This window comes from Oncorhynchus mykiss, chromosome 8 (genome assembly GCF_057628025.1).
Source record: "Oncorhynchus mykiss isolate SJ-2025 chromosome 8, ASM5762802v1, whole genome shotgun sequence".
NCBI classification, from domain to species: Eukaryota; Metazoa; Chordata; class Actinopteri; order Salmoniformes; family Salmonidae; genus Oncorhynchus; species Oncorhynchus mykiss.
Window position 1 is genome coordinate 6,002,501 of NC_143029.1, and position 10,000 is coordinate 6,012,500.

The 10,000-nt window shown below is 43.9% G+C and overlaps 1 protein-coding gene across 10 annotated transcripts in view; it reads right to left on the bottom strand.

Moving 5' to 3' along the window:
* Window positions 1–4,427, bottom strand: part of LOC110529286 (zinc finger protein 395) — a 15,655-nt gene extending 11,228 nt beyond the window's left edge. For 2 of the 10 annotated variants that reach the window (XM_036984618.2, XM_036984616.2), the window contains exons 1-5: window positions 3,946–4,427; window positions 2,719–2,888; window positions 1,756–1,952; window positions 1,303–1,421; window positions 1–89 (exon numbers count right to left, since the gene is read on the bottom strand). The exon at window positions 1–89 is cut by the window's left edge and continues 135 nt beyond it. In XM_036984618.2, coding sequence (XP_036840513.2) covers window positions 1–89; window positions 1,303–1,421; window positions 1,756–1,952; window positions 2,719–2,808 — 495 coding nt within the window. In that variant the 5' untranslated portion in view covers window positions 2,809–2,888; window positions 3,946–4,427. Of the gene's footprint in view, window positions 90–1,302; window positions 1,422–1,755; window positions 2,521–2,718; window positions 2,889–3,945 lie in introns of all 10 variants that reach the window. The other 8 variants (XM_090242451.1, XM_036984617.2, XM_090242455.1 and 5 more) reach the window with 6 other exon arrangements.
* Window positions 4,428–10,000: the final 5,573 nt, after the last annotated feature.

The window sequence follows — 10,000 nt, forward strand, 5'->3', positions numbered from 1 at the left end:
GCCACTGCTGCCGCTGTCAGACAGATCCCCACCCCCACACTCCATGTCTCCGCCCCCACACTCCATGTCTCCGCCCCCTGATGATGAACCTAGAGGGACACAGCATGGTGGTCAGTATAGTTACTATATAACCATGTTAGAGAGACAGCATGGTGGTCAGTATAGTCACTATATAACCATGTTAGAGAGACAACATGGTGGTCAGTATAGTCACTATATAACCATGTTAGAGACAGCATGGTGGTCAGTATAGTCACTATATAACCATGTTAGAGAGACAGCATGGTGGTCAGTATAGTCACTATATAACCATGTTAGAGAGACAACATGGTGGTCAGTATAGTCACTATATAACCATGTTAGAGACAGCATGGTGGTCAGTATAGTCACTATATAACCATGTTAGAGACAGCATGGTGGTCAGTATAGTCACTATATAACCATGTTAGAGAGACAGCATGGTGGTCAGTATAGTCACTATATAACCATGTTAGAGACAGCATGGTGGTCAGTATAGTCACTATATAACCATGTTAGAGAGACAGCATGGTGGTCAGTATAGTCACTATATAACCATGTTAGAGACAGCATGGTGGTCAGTATAGTCACTATATAACCATGTTAGAGACAGCATGGTGGTCAGTATAGTCACTATATAACCATGTTAGAGAGACAACATGGTGGTCAGTATAGTCACTATATAACCATGTTAGAGACAGCATGGTGGTCAGTATAGTCACTATATAACCATGTTAGAGAGACAGCATGGTGGTCAGTATAGTCACTATATAACCATGTTAGAGACAGCATGGTGGTCAGTATAGTCACTATATAACCATGTTAGAGACAGCATGGTGGTCAGTATAGTCACTATATAACCATGTTAGAGAGACAACATGGTGGTCAGTATAGTCACTATATAACCATGTTAGAGACAGCATGGTGGTCAGTATAGTCACTATATAACCATGTTAGAGAGACAGCATGGTGGTCAGTATAGTCACTATATAACCATGTTAGAGACAGCATGGTGGTCAGTATAGTCACTATATAACCATGTTAGAGAGAGAGGAGGGAACCTTCTGTTGCTGGTTCCTGACTAGCTGTGTAGTTGAATTGTCCCAGAACTAACACACCTGATTCAACTGTCAAATATCAAGCCCTCAACTATCAAGCCTTCGACAATCAATCTGTCAACTATCAAGAGAGAGAGAGAGAGAGAGAGAGAGAGAGACAGAGAGAGACAGAGAGAGAGAGAGAGAGAGAGAGAGAGAGCCGGATCAGCTTAATTGACTAATTTACCTGGTACAGGGTCATTCTGACCCTGAGGAGAGCTCTGGACCACAGGGCTGCAGGACATACTGGTCAGAACCATGGCTGCCATGATCTCATCCATCTCCACCGACCCTGGGCTCCGGAAACTGAGTAGAGGGGGACAGTGATTACAACATGGATTTATCTTGGAGCTCCACCTCAACAGACAACCCAAAGAAGAGGAGGAGATGAAAAACTTAGAATGTATTGACTCTAGGCTCTGGAAATTGAGGATAACATGGAAAATGTGTTGGGGTTTATTTGGGGCTTTGAGTGATGTATGATGGTGCCCCAGATGTCTCTCCACTTACAGAGACAAGTCAACGAGGAGGAGCAGGTGAATAACTGAGAATTCATTGAGGAGTACCAAGATAACGGTTGACGTTGTAAGTTGAAGGTCAGCTTTAGGCTGAAGGATGACCACATAGAGAGAGAGCTTACCTGTCTGGGGCAGACACAGGGCAGGAGGGCACTGTGGGAGTTGTAGTCTGCTGAGGAGCCGCAGGGTGGGTCCAGCCCGCCTCAGTCCTCCCCCGGGGCACGAAGACCGGTACCTGATGGTGCCTATTCATAATGTTCCTATGGCCGTTGCTCTCTGTCATGTTAGGGGCTTCCTGCCCACAGCACTGCATGTATACCTGCAGACAGACACAGGAACAGAGCTGAGATATGGGGGAGACTCAGAGAGGGAGGAAGGTATAGATGAGACAATGACACCTGTACAGTAAAACTGTGAAAATAATTAGTTATAAAGCAACAACAAGGCCTCCCGGGTGGCGCAGTGGTTAAGGGCGCTGTACTGCAGCGCCAGCTGTGCGCGCCCAGCTGTGCGCGCCCAGTTCGCGCCCAGGCTCTGTCATAACCGGCTGCGACCGGGAGGTCCGTGGGGCGACGCACAATTGGCCTAGCGTCGTCCGGGTTAGGGAGGGCTTGGTCGGTAGGGGTGTTACCGTGCAGCAGCTGTGTGCAGTGTGTAGACGCGTGAGTGGTTTGAGTGGTGCACAATATCCCATGTATGTTTAAATCTCATCGCGACTCCTGTGGCGGGCCGGGTGCAGTGCGCGCTAGCCAAGGTGACCAGGTGCAAGGTGTTTCCTCCGGCGCATTGGCTTCCGGGTTGGATGCGCGCTGTGTTAAGAAGCAGTGCGGCTTGGTTGGGTTGTGTATCGGAGGACACATGACTTTCAACCTTCGTCTCTCCCGAGCCTGTACGGGAGTTGTAGCGATGAGACAAGATAGTAGCTACTACAACAATTGGATACCACGAAATTGGGGAGAAAAAGGGGTAAAATAAAAATAATAAAAATAATAAAAAAATTGAAAAAATAAAGCAACAACAACAAAAAATAGAATTGAGAAGGATCTATTAATCACTCAACTTCTGCATGTTATGGGTTACCTTACCAGTGTCTCCTGTATCTCTGCTCCAGACTGCCTGGTGTCTGTGGGTCCGGCTGCCGGAGAGGTCCTCTCCCCTGGTCTCTTGGTTGCCATGGTGCTGCCGCTGGTAGTGCTGGTGGTCTGCACTGTACAGTCCTCAACAGTCCTCAACAGTCCTGTACAGTCTCTATTCCCTACAGAGAGGAGGTTGAAAATACACCTCTATTTATCTCTGTCACATCATGTCGTTTCTATCGTTCTAGTTCAAGGAGAAGCATGAACGCCATGCTTTTGGATGAAAAGCAGCAATAATGTGATGTTGTTGTTGTTGTTGTGTGTGTATATAAATAACAATATACAATGTCTTGAAATCCAAAATGTTTTATTTGCATAGTGACTGGTAATAAACATGTTTATTATCAGCATCTGAATGTGAAGTTATAGTTTTACCACACAATAAAAGGTGTGATGTTGTGAAGATGAAACCTCTCTAGGCCAAAAGTCAACCCCAATGACATCATCCTGTAGTGAGAGATCACAACACACCCCTTTTCTGCACGCACCCATCTGTGTGCAGTGTGTAGACGCGTGAGTGGTTTGAGTGGTGCACAATATCCCATGTATGTTTAAATCTAACGGATTACATCCCATAGATTACATTGTGGCAGCATTTCTTATGATTTTAAAGCATAGACTTGATTTTAAGAGGCGTCATGTGTGGGGGAGTGCGCTGATAGGCTAGCAAAGAGCCCGGAGGTATAGCTGTCTCGTCTAATAGGAGCTCACTTCCACGAGTAAACAACAGTCCTTCTGTGCAGGAGAAGAGCGCTCATTGGCTGAGAGCTGCTTTCCAGGGCACACACCCCTTGGTGACGAAGTGTTCGGGCACGAGTTTCTGGCGGAGCGATGAAGATGGACATATAGTAATCTCCGCTTCATTTAAAAATATATACAAAATAAATTAAAAGTAGTATAATTTTTCTTTAGAATTGTTCAATGTTCGTATGAGTCCGAAGTCATACGTTGTAATAGTAAAAAGAAAACAGAAATCTGACAACAACACTGATGGAACTCAAGCCAAAAAAACTCCTATCCTACCTGGCAACACAGAACGATTTGGAAATCCCCTCCGACTACAAACATACCCCAAACATGGATGAAAAGTAAACCATCATTATCATCATCAATATGTTATATAAAAAAAAGTATTGCTACCTTATTTAGAAAAAAATAAACCATTATGATATTTACCGTTAGAGCGATGGAGTCTGTTGTGTCCCGTTAGGAGAATGAGTAAAGTGGACGTCTCCACCGGGTCTGCCTTGCTGTCTGCCAGTGAAAGGGGAGTTGGATATGGAATTGGGTGGTTGGATGCACGCCGTACGGATGTGGTTACGTGTGTGCGTGTCGTGGAGCAATGCCGAGCGCGACAGCTGGCAACAGCGCCTGAACTCGGTCTGCAGCTCTGCACTGAGACTGCACAACGACAGATCTGGGTGATAGGTTACGGAAGCAAAATGATGCCCTCAGCTCACAGACACACAAACACAAACAGACAGAGGGATAGTCGCGCCAGAGAAAATAGGCTAGCTCACCATCCCCAGAGATGCGTTGTCCTATTTTTGATACGTGTTTCCAATGAGATGCGAAGGCTAAATGATGCATATATTTTTGTTCAAATGTAACTGATCAAATGTTTACCCCGTACAACGTCATAATAATAGGTCCCCCCCCCACCCCCTCTCGATCTCTCAATTTGGAAAAGAAACCAACATACACGCAAATGAATTGAAAACACATCGAATTACTAAAAATCGAACAATTTGTCCACATTTTTCCTCTGAATTTTCATAATCTTTTCAGTGTATGTTTAATGTGACATCAGCCTACTTCACAACACTGTACAACAGAAATAAAGGAGATGTGTGAGTGGATTAAACCCAAACCCTGGCTGTGTTTTTGGAAATTAATATGTAGCTATTTTACCACACCAGACAGACAGACAGACAGACAGGGATTTTAGTCTAAGCTACAGCACTACTCAGTCCCTTTGTTACAGACAGAGGATCCAATCTAGATGAAATCCTGTCTATTAATTCATTAAAGCTGCAATGTGTCACTCTTCTGATCGGTCAAGTCCAAAAGCGATAGATCTGTTCTATGTGCTCTGTTTCTATGCTTCCTGCTCTTAAATATAATTTGTGTATCATTTGTTTTTCGGTTATTCTACACCAGCTTCAAACAGCTGAAAATAGCTTGCTTTGTCACAGAATCTGAAATTAGGTGAACTATTAGAATTTCAGCAACCAGGAAATGGCAGAGTGATTTCTGCATTGTGCATCTTTAAATCATGTAACTTTTTGTGGCCGATAACAGCCCAGGTTAAAGCGTGTTGGTGAATACTAGTGGTTTATTTTGTACGGGATGTTAAAATTTAGCTTTTTGTGTCAGTGTCAGTGTTCGTAACTGGAGGATGTGCCAACAACCAGGTAGTAACAACAGGGTTATTTCCTTTGGCCCAAACAACTTCTCTTGATTAGAATCAAGTTATTGATCCCAAATGACCATCGAATAATTGAATACACAGAATCATCAGTCCAGGAGATATTGGTTGACGGAATTGAGTATGGAGAGATATAACTCTACTCCGCTATTCATAGATACAGAGACAGACAGACAGACAGACAGACAGACAGACAGAAACAGACAGACAGACAGACAGACAGACAGACAGACAGACAGACAGACAGAGACAGACAGACAGACAGACAGACAGACAGACAGACAGACAGACAGACAGACAGACAGACAGACAGACAGACAGACAGACAGACAGAAACAGACAGACAGACAGACAGACAGACAGACAGACAGACAGACAGGAGTTAGCATGACAGCTTAAACAGATCTGGGACCAGGCTAGGGAATTTCTACAACATGCACCACCAGCAGTACAGTAGCCACCAGCAGCATCAACCTAGGAGGGTTGGGGGGGGGGGGGATGCCAGTTCAGCTGCTTCTCTGCCAGTCCATGTTCATCCGTCTGTCCTGTGTGTGTGTCTCATATCTTCGTCCTCGTCTTCATCAAGTAGCTCCTCATCAAAAGCATCTTCCTTCCAACAGGTCCATGACCTCATGGTCCTTCCCATCCTGCAGGCCTTCCTCAGCGATGGACCTTTAGCACAAAAGACCATAAACGCAAAGGAATTGTGTAGCTATCAGCGGAGGTTGCTGATTGGAGGACGGCTCATAATAATGGCTGGAATGGAGTCAATGGAATGGTATCAAACATGTGGTTTCCATGTGGTTGAAACCATTCAATTGACTCCATTCCAGCCATTACTATGATCTGTCTTCCCCTCAGCAGCCTCCACTGTGTAGTGACTTTACTTTCAATAATCTGATGACTGTTATCTAATCAACTAACCAGGTATAATTGTTACCCAATTAAATGCATCATGTAACAATTAACTCATTAGGATTTGGGGCACCACGAGAGCGGTTCTTTAAAGAGTTACCATCTCCCTAGTTAAACTCTAAAAGGTCTTTACCTATCACATCTATAAACAGTCAATTTATTAATCATAACCTCATATCATATCACCATTCTGAACAGTCGTGACCTCCATGCATCTGCGATAACCCGAGCCTTACTTATGATTCAGTACTACACAAATTGGTTTAATTATTTATTTACTAGATAACTAAATGGTAACACAGGATAAACATACACAATTAATACATTAAAAAAAGCTCCCTAGCGGACTGACAACATGGTTGCTTGTTACAAAAGACATGGAGAGAGAGACAGAGACACTTAACGTTGAAACATTTAGAAACTACTCTCACTTATAATTTGCACACAAACCGCCGCTTGCTTGGATTAAGAAATCATCAATGTATTTATGTGAAAATCCTTGGTTTTCTCTCGGTGGACAGGGCCTTCTTGGAAAGGTGGTTGGGCCTTTTCGCAGCACGCTTGTAAGGCTCTGATTGTCCGAAAGGGGTTTCTCTGTTGTTCTCCTCTGCTGGTCGTTCGCTGTCAGGTGACTTGTCGTGTAGTCCTGAACAGAACAACAGAGTTTATTCTACTTCCATTCACGCTCTGGAGGACACTTCTTTGAAGATAGGCTAGCCAGCCGAGTTGATGGTTTGAAGATAGGCTAGCCAGCCGTGTTGATGGTTTGAAGATAGGCTAGCCAGCCGTGTTGATGGTTTGAAGATAGGCTAGCCAGCCGTGTCGATGGTTTGAAGATAGGCTAGCCAGCCGTGTCGATGGTTTGAAGATAGGCTAGCCAGCCGTGTCGATGGTTTGAAGATAGGCTAGCCAGCCGTGTCGATGGTTTGAAGATAGGCTAGCCAGCCATGTCGATGGTTTGAAGATAGGCTAGCCAGCCGTGTCGATGGTTCCCATTGGGGTGATGAGAGTAGGGTACTACGGTGATTTGAGCAGAGTGGTAGAATGGTTCCACTTCAATTCACTTTCGAAGATACTTTACCTATTACAGCTAATCAGCCGTACAAGTGATTCCTTTAACGAGTCTGACGAACCCGACGGGAATGATATTCTGCTTCCTCGGGAACAGGCCCAGAACGCCGTGATTTGCGTGAAGAGGATGCAGAGAAAGAGGGGCCAGAGGGCGGCCTGCCTTCTGAGAATTCGACCGAATAAACCCCCACTTCCTTCCATCCATTCCATGACCTACGCGGAAGATTAAACTACCAACAGGACATTCCAAACTGTAATATCTTATGCTTCACGGAGTCGTGACTTTACCGCAGGATAGAACAGGATAGAACAGCGGCGTCTGGTAAGACAAGGGGCGACGGACTACGTATTTTTGTAAATATCAGCTAGTGCACGATATCTAAGGAATCCTCGAGATCTTGCTCGCCTGAGGTAGAGTATCTTGTGATAAGCTGTAGACTATCTACCTAGTGTCACACCCTGATCTGTTTCACCATTCTCACCGATGGGGCTGTAGAGGAGCAGGTTGGAAGCTTCAAGTTCCTTGGCGTCCACATCACCAACAAACTAACATGGTCCAAGCACACCAAGACAGTCGTGAAGAGGGCTCGACAAAACCTATTTCCCCTCAGGAGACTGAAAAGATTTGACATGTGTCCTCAGATCCTCAAACGGTTATACAGCTGCACCATCGAGAGCATCCTGACTGGTTGCATCACTGCCTGGTATGGCAACTGCTCGGCCTCCGACTGCAAGGCACTACAGAGGGTAGTGCATACGGCCCAGTACATCACTGGGGCCAAGCTTCCTGCCATCCAGGATCTCTATACCAGGCAGTGTCAGAGGAAGGCCCTAAAAATTGTCAAAGACTCCAGCCACCCTAGTCATAGACTGTTCTCTCTGCTACCGCACCGCAAGCGGTACCCGGAGCGCCAAGTCGAGGTCCAAGAGGCTTCTAAACAGCTTCTTCCCCCATGACATAAGACTCCTGAACATCTAATCAAATGGCTACCCAGACTATTTGCATTACCCCCCCCCCCACACCCCTCTTTTATTCTTCTGCTACTCTCTGTTATTATCTATGCATAGTCATTTTAGTAACTCTACCTACATGTACATTTTACCTCAACTAACTGTTTCCCCCGCACATTGACTCTGTACCGGTACCCCCTTGTATATAGTCTCGCTATTGTTATTTTACTGCTGCTCTTCAATTACTTGTTACTTTTATTTCTTATTCTTATCTGTATTATTTTTAACTACATTGTTGTTTAGGTGCTCGTAAGCCCCTGTTGTATTCGGCTCATGTGACTAATGCAATTTGATTTTAGAACGTGTTAGCATTTCAGTGGGGAAAAAGTCTGTGAAACATTCCTCTGGGAGATGCTGAATGTTCTGTCCTATTACTCACCTTCAAATAATATTTTTGCAGGAACCTCCTTGATTTTGCCGAAGATCTCTGCCCCACCAGTCCCCCCCCTGTTTGAAAGGCGACAAATAAATCTGATAGGTAGTGCATAACTGAAAAAATATGACCTTTTGCAACGGTAAACCAGCTAGAGCCTGAGTTTCATAATCATGTGATCTAGTATCATAAGGGTTATTGAGTACCACAGTCACAATACCCATAATACCTAGCGGAAATTGTTCTACTCGTTTTTTTCCACCATTCATTTTGTAGAACTACTTCATATAAGGTCAAATCAAAATCAAATCAAACAAAATCACATGTTATTGGTCACATACACGTGTTTAGCAGATGTTGTTGTGACTGTAGCGAAATGCTTGCGCTTCTAGTTCCGACAGTGCAGCAAAATCTAACAAGTAATCTAACAATTCCCCATCAACTACCTAATACACACAAATCTAAGTAAAGGGATGGAATAAGAATATGTACATATAAATATATGGATGAGCGATATTATGTTCATCCTTGAAAAATGCCATGAGGTCTGAAAATAGACACCAAAGTCGACATACCGTACAAACAATTATCTAGGCTAAGTAACAGAAAAATATTTTTGATCTACTGCCTTGCTAACTAGATAGTCAGTGGCTAAGACAGAGAAAGGAGATGAAAGATGTTCAAGACTTTATTCAATTCATTTCAATACAGCACATGGATTCATCATGGATCGGGCACGGGGTCTCTGATCTCGCTGGTGGACGGTAGTTGACAGTGTCCGCTAGAGGTGACGCGCAGGAGCTTCCTGCAGGAAGTTGTAGTCTTGCTGAGGTCTTCTCTGTTGCTAATTAGCATTACATTAGCATTATTATTAGCATTATTTTGAGAGTAAATTGAGGCGAATGTGTTGATAAAACTCACCTTGTCCCAGAGAGAGAATTACACGGCTATCAAAACATCACTCCAAGGTAAGCCAAAACACATACTTGGTTTAAAGTGTTTTGTATGATTCACTATGTGAACAATGAATGGTGGGTAGACGGTTGGAACCATTTCCGTGATTGACCGCTAGGTTTTATGGGTATTATGACAGGTCCACTGTGGCGGACTATAGTATATATTCATTCTTGCATTCAACAGCCAAAAGGATAGCTATCTAGCTAGCTAATAATAACAATAAACAATAACATACCTTTTCTCTTACTTCTGGTTGGCTAGTAGCTACTAATCCAATCTAAAGCCAATTCGTTTTTTGTTGTTGTTGTTGTTGCTCTAACTCCAAATACTCTTCAAATTGTTAATTCAAACGTTTTATTATTTGATTGACAGTCATCGAAGAAAACATTAGCAAATCAAGTAGGCTACCTTCGTCTCTCCGTGTTTCTTTCATTTTCCTTCACTTGAGGATGCATACATGCGAGCAAAAACAGCGA